General features: G+C 39.1%; 1 protein-coding gene and 1 non-coding gene across 2 annotated transcripts; both read left to right on the top strand.

Annotated features, from left to right (window-relative positions):
• Positions 1-11,749: 11,749 nt before the first annotated feature.
• On the top strand, positions 11,750-11,853 carry LOC148552791 (small nucleolar RNA R71). The gene has a single exon (XR_015892641.1). It is a non-coding gene; the product is annotated as a small nucleolar RNA R71 (small nucleolar RNA).
• A 4,977-nt stretch (positions 11,854-16,830) lies between these two features.
• On the top strand, positions 16,831-17,529 carry LOC148552790 (uncharacterized). Its single transcript, XM_088494722.1, has one exon. The coding sequence runs from the start codon at positions 16,831-16,833 to the stop codon at positions 17,527-17,529; it is 699 nt and encodes a 232-aa protein (XP_088350848.1).
• The last annotated feature ends 793 nt before the right edge of the window (positions 17,530-18,322 follow it).

The raw sequence follows: 18,322 nt of genomic DNA, 5'->3' as shown, positions 1-18,322 counted from the left end.
AAATTGGTCACATTAAGCATTTCTCAACCACACAATTAATTTTCAATCACAACATCAAATCTTACTCATCATCATACATTCACCATCTAATAGCACTAACAAAAGATTCAATTCAACACACAAACAAGTCACAGCAAGGCAAACAGCATAATCACAGGGAAGTACAATGAGCAAACCCAATCAAATGCAGATGCGCAAACAAGGATGATGCATGTCTAGCCCTAGTGCCGGTAATGAGCTCATCTGTCGGTTTCTACCCACTCCTGACGTAACTCGAAGCAGCTGAAACGGGTATGGTTTTCCAGTCAGCATAGGTACAGTTCTCACTAACTGACGTATGCGTCATATCCTCTGTAAGCAGACTCTGCCTTACAAGTGACGGCATTCCAGCCGTGTATGAAATCATATCCTCTATATGCAATCCTTGCCTTACAGGTGCGGCATTCTAGCCATGTATGAATTAATATCCTCTGCAAGTGATCCCAGGTTATCAGTTGCAAGTACAGCTCTCAATAGCTGTGTAACACTGGAAAACGTTCTGTGGTCATACCACTATCTATCTGACTGCCTTCACGCAGCAGATCATTACATAATCATTCTCATTATCATCATTCATTATCATTCTCATTATTCATCATCACTTTCACATTCTTATGTAGTACCTCTTTCTTTCTCTATTCAATCATACTGTATAAACTTTACATCTTTCACTCTTGCAATATCTTGGCTCAAGCTATTTCTCTTTGGCATTTGTTCATAAAAATCTCAATCATCAATTCAGTTCATAATCTCTGCTATGGCAATCTTGAGTCAAGCCAACTTTAAAACTATCTTTCATTTTAGTTCTCTATCAAAGACTCAAGAAAATCATTTATTTTTAAATTCATTAAACACTTTTCAAAACATAACCTTTCATTAGAAGTAATCAAATAAAACTCTTTCTGAAGTTTACTAACTTCACAAAGATTCAAAAATCATATCTCTTACTATTCAAATTCAAATATTATTATTTCACCAAATTTCTAAAAAGATAATCCTTTATTTCAAACCCAAAACACAACTCTCTTATATTAAATCAAACTCAAAACAGAAACATTTCCTTGATAAATCGATTTCATAATAATATAATTCTTTTTTTTCTCAATAAATAAAACTCCAAACATAGTTCATTTCTTTTCTTAGTAAATTAAAATCAAATAATATAATTTTCCAAATCTTACTCTTTTAAAAGAACCTCAGATTTAATAAAATTTCGGCAGCACCTCCCCTAAAACTGGGACTTAGCCACCTTTACGGGTTCCCTCTTTCTCAACAAATCACCAGCCCTTTTCTCAATTATTTATAAACAGACAATTCTCAATCAATCAGATATTCGCATTACATAATAATTAGCAAATCAATCATACTCCACAATTTCTGCTAATCCATCAATCCAATCTCACCATTTCATATTTACTTTTCACTTATCATAAAATCCTTTCAAAATTAAACACAATCAACTAGTAATCCCAAAAAAATTAGCTTTTCATAATTCAAAGTCATTTACTTGTTAACAAAGTAACTGTTTTGGTTTAGAAGTCATATTTCAAGAGAATAATTCGGTAATCAAACTTCAATCTTTTAACAGTTCTCAAGCATAACTCTAATTAATCACGAATCAACATTAACAAGCATCAAAACCAATTCCAACCGGTCACAAGTCAATTTCACAGCCATTCTAACATATCATATTACTAAAATCAACAACAAACGCTTATTCTCAATAATCAAAATACAGCCACAACTCAAACCATCATCACAATAATTCCAAACCAAACATAAATCCCACTCAGTTCATCAATTATCAATACGACAACTTTTCAATAGTTAGCTCATCAAATTTCAATTTAACAAGTATTATCAAATGAATCACCATTCACAGCCACTTTTCAACCAATTCAGCAATATCACATAGGTCAGAATTTTCAACAAATCCATCAAAATCAGAAAAACCAATATCAGTCACAAAATTAACCTTGTCAAATCAATTACTCACAATAACAAAAATCCAGTGACATTCTCAGCCATAACCTAAACTCAATAAACTAATTGAAACACCAGAATATCATCTCAATATCAGACTTAACCCAAATTTCACAACCTCAAACCAAGCTTATTCCTATCAATTAATCATATTTATGAATTATTTGCAATTACTCACTAAACCTCATTGGCATTCATAAGTTAAAACTGTTAATTTTTGAAATAAATCCCCTACCTCAATGTCGCATTAACAACGTAATTAAACCAAGCAGCAGCCTCGGTAACGTTTTCATATGAGTTCCCTTCCTCTGGCAACAACACAGCAGCTCGGGACCTACGTAGCAGCATCAGAATCATCAAGAGCGGCTCCAACATTGGTTCCCGGCGACTCCAATGGCACTAGCAATCTCCAAATAGAGCCGGCAGCTACCTCCAATAACGGTGGCGGCATGGTAATTTTATAATAATCTCTTTATACAATACAAACAGTTTCAGGGACAAGCTTCAAAGTAGAAACAAATTGGTAGGACAAGGAAGCAGCAACAGGGGGTGGAGCTTACCAAAACAGTAGTGGTTCTAATGGTGGTTTCCTGGGCAGCTCGAATGTTAGTTCCCGGTGGCAGAGAGCTCCGGCAACTCACAGAACCCAGAGGCAGAGGCAGAACTGGCGAGCGCTCCTCCTCCTGCGGCGGCTTGGTGAGACGCGGCGGCAGCAGAGTGCGGCCACGGCAGTGCTGCGGCTCAGTAACGATGACGCGGTGGTAGCTCGCGAGGATGGCGACGGCAACCCATAGCGCTGACAGCGACAAGGCTGGTCGCGGACTTCTTCCTCTCGCATAGGTCACAGCGGTGATTTACAGGCCCAACGACAGTGACTGTGAGGGCAACGAGCGGCTTCTTCCTCGCGGTGTCTGGCTCTCTCTCCGCGCTTGACGGCGTTCGGTGGCAATGGAGGCATGGCGGCAATGCAGCAAAGGTTCCCTGATGCGCATAAACGTGTTATGCTACGATTTAGGAAATTGCACGATCGGCAAAATTCCTTCCAGCAAGTGCACCGGTTATCGTCGTCAAGTAAAAACTCACAATAGAGTGAGGTCGAATCCCACAAGGATTGGTTGAGTGAGCAATTCGGATTAGAAGTGTGTTCTAGTTGAGCGGAATCAAGATTTGAGATGAGAATTGCGGAATGTAAAATTGGCGGGAAAAGTAAATGACAAGAAAATTAAATGGCTGAATCTTAAATTGCATGAATTAAAGAGCAGAATGTAAATTGCTGAAATTAAAAGGGAATGGGGATGATTGCAAGAATTGAATTGCAGAATGTAAAGAGAAAGTGGAAATCAGAAATGGGGAATTCATTGGGTTTAGGAGATATTGAAATCTCCGAATCAAAACATGTAAATCTCTTCCTCAACCAATGCATTCATTGAATTTTGCTTGGCAATCTTATATGATTGGATCCCAATTCCTTGGCTCACCAATGCTCTCTAAAAACAAACAAATTCCCAATCCCTTGGTTTAAATGTTCATAAGAAGAGATGATGCTTGATCACTGATTATACCACACAATTTCATGAACCACAATTTGGTAGGATTACATGTCACAATATCCATCCAAACCCCAATCCAATCCACTGTGAGAAAGCTTCTCTAGCATGAATCCTCCATTCCTTTCCCAAGGCTCCGAAGGATTCCAAGTATGAGTAGTCTCTTTCCCAAGACAACTACTCAATGGAATTAGATCGAGAAGCTTTCTAACAAAATTCAAGAGAAAAGATTGAAGAAGAAGATAAACTATTATTGATTCATTGAATTACAATAGAGCTCCCTAACCCAATGAAAGGGGGTTTAGTGAATCATAGCTCTGAATTCAATTACAAAGAAGAAGAAACTAGCTAAAAGTGAAAGTAAAAGTCCTTTCTAACTTAACTTCTATCCTATTTATACACTTTCTATATTGAGCTTCAGTTGTGCTTCTTGGGCTTTGAGGCCTCTCCTTGCTTTCCTTTTGTCTTGGGTTTATGATCCATAATCTTGATGAGGTTGTTGATCCAAATCCTGTAACATTTATTTAGCCAACTTAGTGATAATCAAATAATGGCACATGACTCAATAAATGAGATTTCAAACTCATCAATCCCTCAGGCCCAATCCCATAAACCATGATATTCAATTGGGTTTCATACCAAAGTAAGTTTAAGTTAATAATTGTGCTCAAAGACTAACTTAAATCACAATATTTTTGGCCCAGAAACCTTTTTCAAGAGTGGCGTTTAAGTTGTAGTTTAAGCTTAAACTGCAACTTAAACGCCAGACACTTCCAGTGAGGCCATTTGTAGAAGCACGTTTAAGCTTCAGTTAAGGTTAAACTGAAGCTTAAACGTGGAAATGGAAGAAGGTAGCCCTGGAGAGTCATGTAGTCGAACACGTTTAAGCTTCAGTTTAAGGTTAAACTGAAGCTTAAACGTGGAGATAGGAAGGGCAGCCCTGGAGGTCGAACACGTTTAACCTCCAGTTTGAGGTCAAACTGGAGGTTAAACGTGGAAAAGGGTGGAGGCATACTGGAGGTCGAACACGTTTAACCTCCAGTTTGAGGTCAAACTGGAGGTTAAACGTGGAAGCTTGGAATGGTGGCCCTGGAGGTGTCGAACACGTTTAACCTCCAGTTTGGGGTCAAACTGGAGGTTAAACGTGGAGATGGAGAGAGCAACCCTGGAGTGAAAAAACTATCGAACACGTTTAAGCTCCAGTTTGAGTCAAACTGGAGCTTAAACGTGGAATGGTCCCTGGTACTCTTCCTGGTTCTGGCGTTTAACCTCCAGTTTGAGGTCAAACTGGAGGTTAAACGTGGAACTCCTCCCTGGGTGGCATACTCATTCTGGCGTTTAACCTCCAGTTTGAGGTCAAACTGGAGGTTAAACGTGGAATACTCCTTAAGTGAGGCTTTTCATTCTGGCGTTTAACCTCCAGTTTGAGGTCAAACTGGAGGTTAAACTTCAATCCCAGCATTTCTTATCCTTCATGATTTTGGCGTTTAAGCTCCAGTTTAGGCTTAAACTGGAACTTAAACTCCACATGTGATATTCAAGCTTCCTTTATTGATTTTGTTGCTTCCTTGCTTAGCCTCTTCTTCCCTGAAATCATCCAAACAATTGCATCAAAGTCTTGCAAAATTTCATGAGAAATCTTTTATTCATAGCATTTAAGTAATATAACTAAAACTCATGGAATTTGCATCAAAATCATATTGTTTGGATGGTTCATTACTTTGTTCTTCATTTAACCATTTTTGGTTACTTTAAGCTCAAGAAAATGCATAAAACAACTAAAACTAACAGAAAAATGCTAGTGAAACTAGCCTATGATGCCTTGGCATCACAACACCAAACTTAATACTTGCTTGTCCCTAAGCAAGTCCTGAGTTATTTGAGAAGAAAGTATGAACAGAAAGTAATTACATTGGCTATATTAGCAAGCATTTGAAGTTCATCAGAAGGGTTTTATGCAGAAAGTTGCAGCATCACTTTTTCATACTTATCAGGTAGGATTATCACTTTTTCATTGCATCCATCAAAAATTGCTATGGCCTCCTGTTATTCTTATGTCTTTGGCACTTTTCTCTTCTTTGTTTTTCTTTTCTTTTTCTTGGAGCTTCTTTTGCTCCTTGTTTGCTTAGTGTCATGTGTTGCACAAGCCTTTGGCATTTTCTTTTTCTTAACAGTGCACTACACATATCCACTTTAGGCATTTTAGTTCACATTTCTTCTTGAGACATTGGTGCCCAGCACCTCTTTGTGTGACTAAATGTTTTGTATTTAGGTTGCTCTTGATAATGGACTTTTGGTTGATAATCCTGGGTTAGTTAACCCAAGTTACCAAGTGTTGAAACACTCCTCAGAACCTATTCATCCAAGCATATCCTTAATACATAAACACCACAGGCATTTGTCTCAGAAGTTCAAACCATTGGTGCCTAGCTTATTTTCTCAATTTTTTTTGCTTTTTGGTTGCCTTTTTCCGTGGCTTTTTCTTTTCCTTTTTCTTTCTTTTTCATGGCCAAAGACATTTTTTTCATCAAGATCCATAGACAATTTTTACTTTCTACATAAAAATGATAATTCTACACTCTAATTTTAGTGATCTGACTAAACAATCAAGCATGCATACCACCACTTAATTCTACTTGATTTGTCACTAATGTAGCCAAGTTACTTTTGTTCAAACTTTTCTTTAATTTTTGAAACAGAACAAGCATGGCATGCACTTGTTTAAGAAGGTGAAGTTATATCCAAACATCTAGGCATTCACTTTATTCAAAGCAATTAACAAAAAAAACTACACATTCCAGAAAGATTCAACATTTACAGTTTAAACCAGAACACGCATGCTTTTGTTTACCCTTTTTAAAGAATTATCAAGGAATAATACCACCTTGTGAAATTCCTTGTTTTCTCTTTGTTGTCAGGAAACACTTTGATTTCTCCTTCTTCTTCCTAAATGTTGCTTCATGCTTTAAGGTTCTTGTTTCCTTTCCTGCAAGGAGTAATGAAGTTGCTTGCTCCTCAAGCACTTAAGTGGTTAGCTCAACTATGTGTGGGTAAGTATCGGATTCTTAAGTTGGTGTGTGAACACCAAACTTAGTCTCCCACTTACTTCTCTGTGTTCTTTGAATCCTTGAGTTATCTTGGAATGATGTTGCTACTAAGGGTTTTAAGCATTTCTGTGACTGCTTAGAATAGTTGTTCCTTTCACATAATTCAAAGGTTGTTGTGTTCAGTTGATCTTTATGGTGGAACACCAAACTTAGAGTCACACATTCCCCTTTGACTTATGAATCCATGAATTCATTGTTTGGTGTGAAACACCAAACTTAATTCTTTGCAATGCACAGAAACTACTTTATCCCTTTTATTGAAACAAATAAAAGAAACAGCAGAAAGGTATTACCTCAGGTTGGGTTGCCTCCCAACAAGCGCTTGTTTATCGTCATTAGCTTGACGGTCAGCTTCCTCAGTTGAGGTGATATTTAACTTTGTCCTTCTCCTCCACATCTCCCAAGTAATGTTTGAGTCTTTGACCGTTAACAATGAAGGTTCGTTGCGACTTTTCTTCCATGATTTCTACTTGTCCATAGTTGGAGACCTTGGTGACAAGGAATGGTCCAGACCACCTTGATTTTAGCTTCCCTGGAAATAGCTTCAGTCTAGAATTGTAGAGCAATACTTTTTGCCCTTCTTCAAATTTCCTTGGGGCTATGTTGCTGTCATGCTTCTTCTTTGCTCTTTCTTTGTAAATTTTGGCATTCTCATAAGCTTCCGCTCTGAATTCTTCCAATTCTTGAATTTGCAACATCCTTCTTTCTCCAGCGGCTTTGTTGTCCAAGTTCAGAAGTTTCAAGGCCCAGTATGCCTTGTGCTCCAACTCCAGTGGCAGATGGCAAGCTTTTCCATATACTAGTTGGTAAGGAGACATTCCAATTGGTGTTTTGAAAGCTGTCCTATATGCCCAAAGAGCATCATCTAGCTTAATCGACCAGTCCTTTCTTGAATTTCCCACAGTTTTTTCCAGGATTCTTTTGAGTTCTCTGTTAGATATTTCGGCTTGCCCACTTGTCTGTGGATGGTATGGTGTGGCTACCCTGTGTTTGACTCCATATTTTAGGAGCAATGCCTCTAATGGTTTGTTGCAAAAGTGGCTTCCTCCATCACTGATGATTGCTCTTGGAACCCCAAAACGACAAAAAATGTGTTTTCTGAGGAAGTTTATGACTACCTTATTATCATTGGTTGGAGTTGCTATTGCTTCAACCCATTTGGAGACATAATCTACTGCCACAAGAATGTAATTATTTGAGTATGAGGAGGGAAATGGTCCCATGAAATCTATCCCCCATACATCAAACAATTCAAGTTCCAGAATGAATTGTTGTGGCATTTCATTTCTTCTTGGCAGGTTCCCAGCTTTCTGGCATTCAGGGCAGTGTTTCACTAATTCTTTTGCATCTTTGAAGATAGTAGGCCAATAAAAACCACACTGCAACACCTTAGCTGCTGTTCTTTCCCCTGCAAAGTGCCCTCCATAAGTGGAGCCATGGCAGTCCCATAAAACTTCCCTTCCTTCTTCCTCGGATATGCATCTTCTGAGTATGCCATCGGAACATTTTTTGAACAAGTATGGTTCGTCCCAGATGAAGTATTTGGCATCATTTACCAATTTCTTCCTTTGATGTTTGTTAAATTCCAAAGGTAAACTCCCAGTGGCCTTGAAGTTTGCTATGTCTGCAAACCAGGGTGCCTTGTGAATTAGCATGAGTTGTTCATCAGGAAAGCACTCATTTACATGTGTGCCTTGTGTGCTTCCTTCTTCCCATGGTATCCTTGATAAATGATCTGCCACCTTGTTCTCTACACCCTTCTTGTCTTTGATTTCAATGTCAAATTCCTGCAACAAAAGAACCCATCTAATAAGTCTCGGTTTAGATTCTTGTTTGGCAAGTAAATATTTTAAAGCTGAATGATCAGTGAAAACAATGACTTTAGATCCAATGAGATAAGATCTAAATTTTTCAAATGCAAAGACTATTGCCAAGAGTTCTTTTTCAGTGGTTGTGTAATTCCTTTGGTTAGCATTCAAGACTTTACTGGCATAATAAATCACATGTACCAAATTGTCTTTCCTTTGTCCTAACACTGCCCCAATAGCAAGGTCTGATGCATCACACATCAGTTCGAACGGTAAGTTCCAATCAGGTGGGGCAATGATAGGTGCAGAGGAAAGTTTTTGCTTCAAAAGTTCAAAGGCTAGCATGCAATTTCCATCAAATACAAAGGGTGTATCAGAGACAAGCAAGTTACTCAAAGGTTTGGCTATTTTAGAAAAGTCTCTAATAAACCTTCTGTAAAAACCAGCGTGGCCCAAAAAGCTCCTAACTGCCTTGACATTACTTGGTGGAGGTAGTTTTTCAATGATTTCCACCTTAGCTCTGTCCACCTCCATGCCTCTATTAGAGATTTTGTGGCCAAGGACTATTCCTTCTGTGACCATGAAATGACACTTTTCCCAGTTTAATACTAGGTTAGTCTCTTGGCACCTCTTAAGCACCAAGGCAAGGTGGTGTAGGCAGCTGGGAAAAGAATCCCCAAACACAGAAAAATCGTCCATGAAGACCTCAATAAATTTTTCAATCATGTCCGAAAAGATGGACAGCATGCATCTTTGGAAAGTGGCAGGTGCATTGCACAATCCAAAGGGCATGCGTCTATAAGCAAAAACTCCATATGGACAAACGAATGATGTTTTCTCTTGATCACTAGGATCAACTACTATTTGGTTGTATCCTGAATATCCATCCAAGAAACAATAGTAAGCATGTCCGGCAAGCCTTTCAAGCATCTGATCCATGAATGGGAGTGGGAAATGATCTTTTCTGGTGGCTTCATTGAGCTTCCTGTAGTCTATGCACATCCTCCACCCAGTAACGGTTCTTGTGGGTATGAGTTCGTTCTTCTCATTTGGCACCACCGTTATGCCACCTTTCTTGGGGACTACATGGATGGGACTAACCCATGGGCTATCAGAAATGGGGTAGATTACCCCTGCCTGCCATAACTTCCTCACTTCCTTTTGTACCACTTCTTTCATGACGGGATTCAATCTTCTTTGAGCTTGAATGGAGGGTCTAGCATCTTCTTCTAACAAGATTTTATGCATGCATATGGATGAACTTATCCCCTTCAAATCAGCTAGGGTCCATCCAATGGCATCTTGATGAGTTTGCAGCACCTTGATCAATTCTTCTTCTTGTTCTTGGCTCAAGGCCGAGCTAATGATAACAGGGTGACTCTCATCACTACCCAAGTATGCATACTTGAGATTAGGGGGCAATGCTTTGAGCTCAGGTTTTGGTGCTTCCTTTTCTTCTTTCACTTTCTCTGGCCTGCTTAACATAGTTGTGTCAGCATCCTTGATATCACTAACTTCAATATCCTTGGTGAACTCCTCCTCTGCCACTTCCTTTATTGTTTCCTCAAAAGTTTCTTGTACTGCAATGTCCACTACATCAACCCTCATGCATTCCCTTAGTGATTCTGATGGATAGCTCATTGCCTTGAATACATTAAACACCAATTTCTCATCATGGAGTCTAAGAGTGAGTTCACCCTTTTGTACATCTATGATGGCTCCAGCAGTAGCTAGGAAGGGTCTTCCCAGAATTATTGAAGCCTTGGCTTCTTCCTCCATATCTAACACCACAAAATCAGCAGGAAATATAAATTCTCCCACCTTCACCAACAAATCCTCAACTATCCCATGAGGGAATTTAAAAGTTCGATCTGCCAATTGGAGGGCCATTCTTGTTGGTTTGGCTTCTTCAATCTTCATTCTTTTCATCATTGTTAGCGACATCAAATTGATGCTGGCCCCTAAATCACACAAGGCCTTCTCCACCATGACTTCTCCTATAATACAGGGGATTTGGAAACTGCCTGGGTCCTTCAATTTCTGAGGCAATTTGTGCTGAATGATGGCACTGCATTCTTCAGTTAACAACACAGTTTCCTCATTTCTCCAGCTTCTCTTCTTGGTCATCAATTCTTTTAAGAATTTTGCATAAAGTGGCATTTGCTCTATTGCTTCAGCAAAGGGAATGTTGATTTGAAGCTTCTTGAAAATCTCCAAGAACCTGGAGAATTGGCCATCCTTTTCACTTTTCATCAAACGTTGAGGATAAGGTGCTTTAGGTGTGTAAGGCTTCAAGACCTCTTTTTCTTTTTCTTTTGTTGCAAACGGTGTAACAGATTGTCCTTGTTCCTTGTCTTTCACATTTTCCTTTGCTTCATCCTCTGTGGTTTCCCTTGAAATCTCCTTTAGATTCTTTCCACTTCTGAGGGTTATAGCCTTACATTCCTCCCTTGCAATAGCCTTAACAGTATGAGAACTGCTTGTCCCAGGGGCTTGCTTAGTCAAATACAAAATTTGATTTTCTAGCTTCTGGATGGCAGCTCCTTGGTTTTGCAAGTTAGAATTTACTTCTTCCTTAAAAGCCTTCAATTCAATTATATCTTGGCTCATGGTTGCAAGCATTCCTTCCATCCGGTTTAATTGATCTTGAAACTGTTGGTTCGGATTAGGTTGGGTATGTTGATTATTTTGGCCATGATATGATGATTGGGGGTAAGTGTTTTGTGTGGCTTGGTATGATCTTTGGTTGGAGTTTTGGTATGTGGAATTGTTTTGTTGGTTGTGGTTGTAAGGTTTGTGGTTTTGTGGTTGGGTTTGTTGGTTTCCCCACCCAAAGTTTGGGTGGTTTCTCCAGCCTGGGTTGTAAGTGTTGGAGTGTGGATCATATGATTGCCTTTGTTGGTTTCCCACATAGTTAACCTCATCCCAATCACCTCCTTCAATGCCTACTTCCTCTTGATCTTGTGTGTGTATTGCAGCCACTTGCTTTGTTTCTAATTGCCTGGTAAGCTCTGCTAGTTGCTTGGCAAACACCTTGTTTTGGGCTAGAATTGTATCAACATGGTTCAGCTCCATGACTCCCTTAGTGTTGTGCCTTTCTGATGCATAGTAGTACTCATTCTCAGCCACTGTCTCGATCACTTCAATGGCTTCTTCCACGGTCTTTTTCTTGTTCAATGAACCTCCTGATGAATGGTCTACAGCCTTCCTTGATTCATAAGAGAGCCCATCATAGAAGATGTGCAATTGCACCCAATCATGGAACATGTTTGGTGGGCATTTCCTTGTCAAGTCCTTGAATCTCTCCCATGCCTCGTAGAGAGTTTCACCATCTTGTTGTCTAAAAGTCTGGACCTCAGATCGAAGCCTATTGACCTTTTGTGGAGGGTAGAAACGTGCCAGAAACTTGCCTTCCACCTCATCCCATGTGGTTAGACTCCCCCTTGGGAATGATTCCAACCACTTAGCTGCCTTGTCCCTAAGTGAAAATGGGAACAAGAGCAGTTTATAGGCATCTTCCTGGACTCCATTGGACTTCACAGTGTCACAAATTCTCAGGAATTTTGTGAGATGTTGGTTTGGGTCTTCATTAGCACTTCCTCCAAAGGAACAATGATTTTCCACCAATGATATTAGCTGTGGCTTGAGCTCAAAATTGTTGGCCTGAATGGGTGGTTTCTGGATGCTACTACCACAATTCCCAGAGGTTGGGTTTATGTATGAACTAAGAACCCTCCTCTCAGGAATGGCATTGTTTCCATCAGCTCTCTCATGGTTGTGAACTTCTCTATCCATGTTGAGATCTAGAGCTTCCTCAAAATTGTCCTCAGATTCTCCTTCAGATTCCTCTTCTCCCACTACTCTCTTCCCTCTTGCTTCCCTTCTAAGTTTATGAAGGGTCCTTTCCGGTTCGGTATATGGAGGAGTTGATGTCTCTCCTCTCCTACCTGTCATACAAGAACACAGCTCAAACACAAACAGGTAAAATACTCTTGGTTAATGGAAGAGTATGGTCAGCTCAATTGAGGAATTAATTCAAACAGTTAGTGAGTCAGTGAGTTAGTTGCATGAATTTAAAGGCATAAAGAAGGAAAGCATGTAACCAAGTGCAGAAATTAAAATTCAACAAGTATTTAGAACAGAATTAACAAAGCAAGAGAAAATTGCTCAATCTAGTTAGCTTCCAATTTGAGAATTGTCAATCGAAAACCAATCCCCGGCAACGGCGCCATAAACTTGATGCGCATAAACGTGTTATGCTACGATTTAGGAAATTGCACGATCGGCAAAATTCCTTCCGGCAAGTGCACCGGTTATCGTCGTCAAGTAAAAACTCACAATAGAGTGAGGTCGAATCCCACAAGGATTGGTTGAGTGAGCAATTCGGATTAGAAGTGTGTTCTAGTTGAGCGGAATCAAGATTTGAGATGAGAATTGCGGAATGTAAAATTGGCGGGAAAAGTAAATGACAAGAAAATTAAATGGCTGAATCTTAAATTGCATGAATTAAAGAGCAGAATGTAAATTGCTGAAATTAAAAGGGAATGGGGATGATTGCAAGAATTGAATTGCAGAATGTAAAGAGAAAGTGGAAATCAGAAATGGGGAATTCATTGGGTTTAGGAGATATTGAAATCTCCGAATCAAAACATGTAAATCTCTTCCTCAACCAATGCATTCATTGAATTTTGCTTGGCAATCTTATATGATTGGATCCCAATTCCTTGGCTCACCAATGCTCTCTAAAAACAAACAAATTCGCAATCCCTTGGTTTAAATGTTCATAAGAAGAGATGATGCTTGATCACTGATTATACCACACAATTTCATGAACCACAATTTGGTAGGATTACATGTCACAATATCCATCCAAACCCCAATCCAATCCACTGTGAGAAAGCTTCTCTAGCATGAATCCTCCATTCCTTTCCCAAGGCTCCGAAGGATTCCAAGTATGAGTAGTCTCTTTCCCAAGACAACTACTCAATGGAATTAGATCGAGAAGCTTTCTAACAAAATTCAAGAGAAAAGATTGAAGAAGAAGATAAACTATTATTGATTTATTGAATTACAATAGAGCTCCCTAACCCAATGAAAGGGGGTTTAGTGAATCATAGCTCTGAATTCAATTACAAAGAAGAAGAAACTAGCTAAAAGTGAAAGTAAAAGTCCTTTCTAACTTAACTTCTATCCTATTTATACACTTTCTATATTGAGCTTCAGTTGTGCTTCTTGGGCTTTGAGGCCTCTCCTTGCTTTCCTTTTGTCTTGGGTTTATGATCCATAATCTTGATGAGGTTGTTGATCCAAATCCTGTAACATTTATTTAGCCAACTTAGTGATAATCAAATAATGGCACATGACTCAATAAATGAGATTTCAAACTCATCAATCCCTCAGGCCCAATCCCATAAACCATGATATTCAATTGGGTTTCATACCAAAGTAAGTTTAAGTTAATAATTGTGCTCAAAGACTAACTTAAATCACAATATTTTTGGCCCAGAAACCTTTTTCAAGAGTGGCGTTTAAGTTGTAGTTTAAGCTTAAACTGCAACTTAAACGCCAGACACTTCCAGTGAGGCCATTTGTAGAAGCACGTTTAAGCTTCAGTTAAGGTTAAACTGAAGCTTAAACGTGGAAATGGAAGAAGGTAGCCCTGGAGAGTCATGTAGTCGAACACGTTTAAGCTTCAGTTTAAGGTTAAACTGAAGCTTAAACGTGGAGATAGGAAGGGCAGCCCTGGAGGTCGAACACGTTTAACCTCCAGTTTGAGGTCAAACTGGAGGTTAAACGTGGAAAAGGGTGGAGGCATACTGGAGGTCGAACACGTTTAACCTCCAGTTTGAGGTCAAACTGGAGGTTAAACGTGGAAGCTTGGAATGGTGGCCCTGGAGGTGTCGAACACGTTTAACCTCCAGTTTGGGGTCAAACTGGAGGTTAAACGTGGAGATGGAGAGAGCAACCCTGGAGTGAAAAAACTATCGAACACGTTTAAGCTCCAGTTTGAGTCAAACTGGAGCTTAAACGTGGAATGGTCCCTGGTACTCTTCCTGGTTCTGGCGTTTAACCTCCAGTTTGAGGTCAAACTGGAGGTTAAACGTGGAACTCCTCCCTGGGTGGCATACTCATTCTGGCGTTTAACCTCCAGTTTGAGGTCAAACTGGAGGTTAAACGTGGAATACTCCTTAAGTGAGGCTTTTCATTCTGGCGTTTAACCTCCAGTTTGAGGTCAAACTGGAGGTTAAACTTCAATCCCAGCATTTCTTATCCTTCATGATTTTGGCGTTTAAGCTCCAGTTTAGGCTTAAACTGGAACTTAAACTCCACATGTGATATTCAAGCTTCCTTTATTGATTTTGTTGCTTCCTTGCTTAGCCTCTTCTTCCCTGAAATCATCCAAACAATTGCATCAAAGTCTTGCAAAATTTCATGAGAAATCTTTTATTCATAGCATTTAAGTAATATAACTAAAACTCATGGAATTTGCATCAAAATCATATTGTTTGGATGGTTCATTACTTTGTTCTTCATTTAACCATTTTTGGTTACTTTAAGCTCAAGAAAATGCATAAAACAACTAAAACTAACAGAAAAATGCTAGTGAAACTAGCCTATGATGCCTTGGCATCATTCCCTCCTCCCTTGGCTCTCGCGCGGTTCTTCCTTCCTCCTTGAACAGCGACGACGAAATCCTCTTCGTCGGCAATAATGACGGCGGCGATGGCGAGGTGGACTGGGCGTGGTGCAGCTCCATTCACTAGGTGTGGGTATGTGACAGAATGGGTGTGGGCTGAATGAGTGTGGTGTCCTGAGTGTGTGTGTGCCGCGGTGAAGCTGAGGGAGAAAGGGTGAGTCTGTACGCTTGTGATGAGTGTGACGGCACTGAGGAGAGTGGGGGAGGGTTAGGATTTCTGATTAGTAACTTAGGGTTTCCAATTTGGGAAATTAGGGTTAGAAATTAGGATTTTATAAAGAAATAAGGATAGATATGTATAGATATTTTGATAAAATTGAAGGGTAGGATAATTTTAAAATCAAATGTACTTTATTAAAAATATTTAGAAATATTATTTATCAACATATTGCTATGTTCAATCAATTATTTCTAATTTAAATTATGAAATAAAATATTAATCATATAATTATAAAATATAGTTCAAACTCAATATTAATCATTCAAATTAAATGATATAACTTCTCATTATTTTTCTATCACTAGACTTTAATTTCAATTTATAAAATAACTAATTATAATAAAAATTATACATAAATATTAATTGACGTAAACTTAAAGTATTTATAAATATCAATCTAATCATTTCTAAAAATAATTTCTAGGAGTTCAAATTAATAACATAATTCATTCAAAATAGAATTTATTTAAATTAAATTATACGATTCTTCTTATTTTTCAATTATCAAAATTATAATTTCAATTATACCAAATATCTAATAAAGATTATATAAGAATTCTAATTAATTTAAACTCCAATTATCATGAAACTCTATTTAATTATCATTAGTAAAATAATTTTCTTAAAATAAATCACAAATAACTAATTATTTGATTTTCAAAAACTAGGGTTGTTAACCTGCCAACCATGCACTTCATTGCTGATTTTGTTCTTGAAACCAAATTGGATTGAAATTTATAGCTTTCATCATTCTATTTGGTACTTTTAAGTGCATAGCATGCTGAATTACTACATTATGTACTGACTGCCCACTGCTTTTTTTGCCAACATCAAACTGAAATTAAACTTGAAATTTTGAAACCTGTTTGGTGACATTGGCAGCAGTACATACATTGCTTTCTATGTGAATTGATCAAATGCTTATTCATGTATCTTTAACATTAATGACCGTAAAAATAGCAACTTGTTCCTCTAAGTTTTTGAGCAATGCAATCTGTTTCTCAATTGGATTTTGCTTTGGACAAGAAGCTATGTATATGTGATCATTTCTTATCTGCTAAACATGAATATGCGTATGCTTTCACCGTAACTCTGATTTTTTCCCTTTGTGCCAATCTTTCCAAACTCTTTCAATCCTCAAGGCACAATTGCAATAATCAATTTCTTTTAATGCAATTCCCTTACAAAATGCACCTAAGACATATATATGCTTTCATTGTTTGATCACTCATGCATATGAAACTTAGGTTGCTTGATCTTGGGAAACCATATTTCTTTTGAACATTTGATTGCTTTATACATGTTTTCCCTTGCTTGAGTATTTGTTTACTCTAGTGGCTCCTACTTGAATTGTTTGATTATATCCTTCTTCTTCCTGTGAATTTTATCTGTTTCTCCTGAGTTGTACTCTATTTTTGTCTTTTTCAGGATGGCCCGCAAGGGAAAGGAGAAAGCCAACCCTTTGGCTCGTCCTCATCCTATGCCTCCAAGTGACCAACCAGACACATTTATAAATGCTGAAGCCCAAGAACAATATAGGAAATTGGAAAAACGGGCCTTCCATTATGAGAGAAAGCTCAACCGGCCTGAGAAATATGCGGATCAGATCATTAACAGACTAAATTTTTATCGTTGGGAATTCGTAAAATTCAACCCGGTGGAAGTAAACGAACACCAGGTCAAGGAATTTTATGCAAATTTCCTAAAGAGGAATGCCCAAACTATTTTTCTAAGAGGTGTCACTTTGGACACCTCTGATACTACTTTAGAGGCCCTCTTGGATATTCTCCATATTCCTCCGACTCGCGACGCTTACACTCAAATAATGAAGGACGTGTCAATGAGTAAGATTTCCTTAGATGTGGTCCTAGAAAAGATTGGCCTGCCTGAGGCTAGATGGGAGTACAGCAAGGGAGAGCAGGAAGTCCCGTTGAGCATTGCGTGCACTGACCTCAACCCAGAGGCAAGGATCTGGCAGCAGATCATTGCCGACTACATTCTTCCGAGCACGCATGCCACGCATATCAAAATCCGTATGGTAGTTCTGCTGTGGGCTATTCTAGATGGGAAGAGGGTCTCTGTTCTTCCCCTTATCAGAGAGTCGATGTGTAAGGTGAACCAACAATAGAAATACAACATTCCATTTCCATCATTGATCACCAGACTAGCAGCTCTATCTGGTGTAGAGAGACGGCCAACAGACCGAACGTCTGTCTACATCAGTAAGCAGCCATTTCTTCCATACGGCGATTATGACGGGCCGCTTCAGAAGAAGAGGAAGACTACTGAGTCTCCATCAGTAGCAGCAGAGCCTTCAGCACCTCCTACAGCTCCCGCACCCACACCCTGACCCCAGACAACATATGAGCTGTGCCGGGAGATCCTTCAGGCCGTCCACCGATCCGAACGTTGCAACACTCGCCGCTTCGAATGGATAGTGGCGAAGTTTGAGGGTAGAGACCCTGGGCCACCTCCTCCAGATACACCAGAGCCTGAGGCCAGGAGCCTGCATCTGAGGAGCCAGCAGCTGAAGCTGGCCAGTCAGTCGACCACCCTGAACGGAGACCAGAGGAGCCCAGACCTGAGTAGCATAGAGCTGAGAAGCTTAGAGTTGAGCAGCCGGTAGTTGAGTCCACCCCAGTGACATCCAGAGCCCTCATTGTTTATCAGCGTCATCATCACCCACCACCATCTGACGATGGAGCTTCTCATGGTTGATTCTCCCCCGAGTAATTATTTTGAGCACTGAGGACAGTGCATGACTTAAATGTGGGGGAGGATCTACGATATTTTGGGTGTAAACATTCTCCTGAACACTCTTATTTAGTTTATTTTTAGTTTTATTATGCTTTTGTAGATATTGACAACACTTTACTTTTTGCTACTATTTAGTACTTTGATATTATTCTTTGATATTTAGT

Source organism: Arachis ipaensis, chromosome B7 (genome assembly GCF_059453495.1).
Source record: "Arachis ipaensis isolate K30076 ecotype BB chromosome B7, ASM5945349v1, whole genome shotgun sequence".
Taxonomy (NCBI): Eukaryota; Viridiplantae; Streptophyta; class Magnoliopsida; order Fabales; family Fabaceae; genus Arachis; species Arachis ipaensis.
This window is presented reverse-complemented; position numbering and strand designations above follow the sequence as displayed.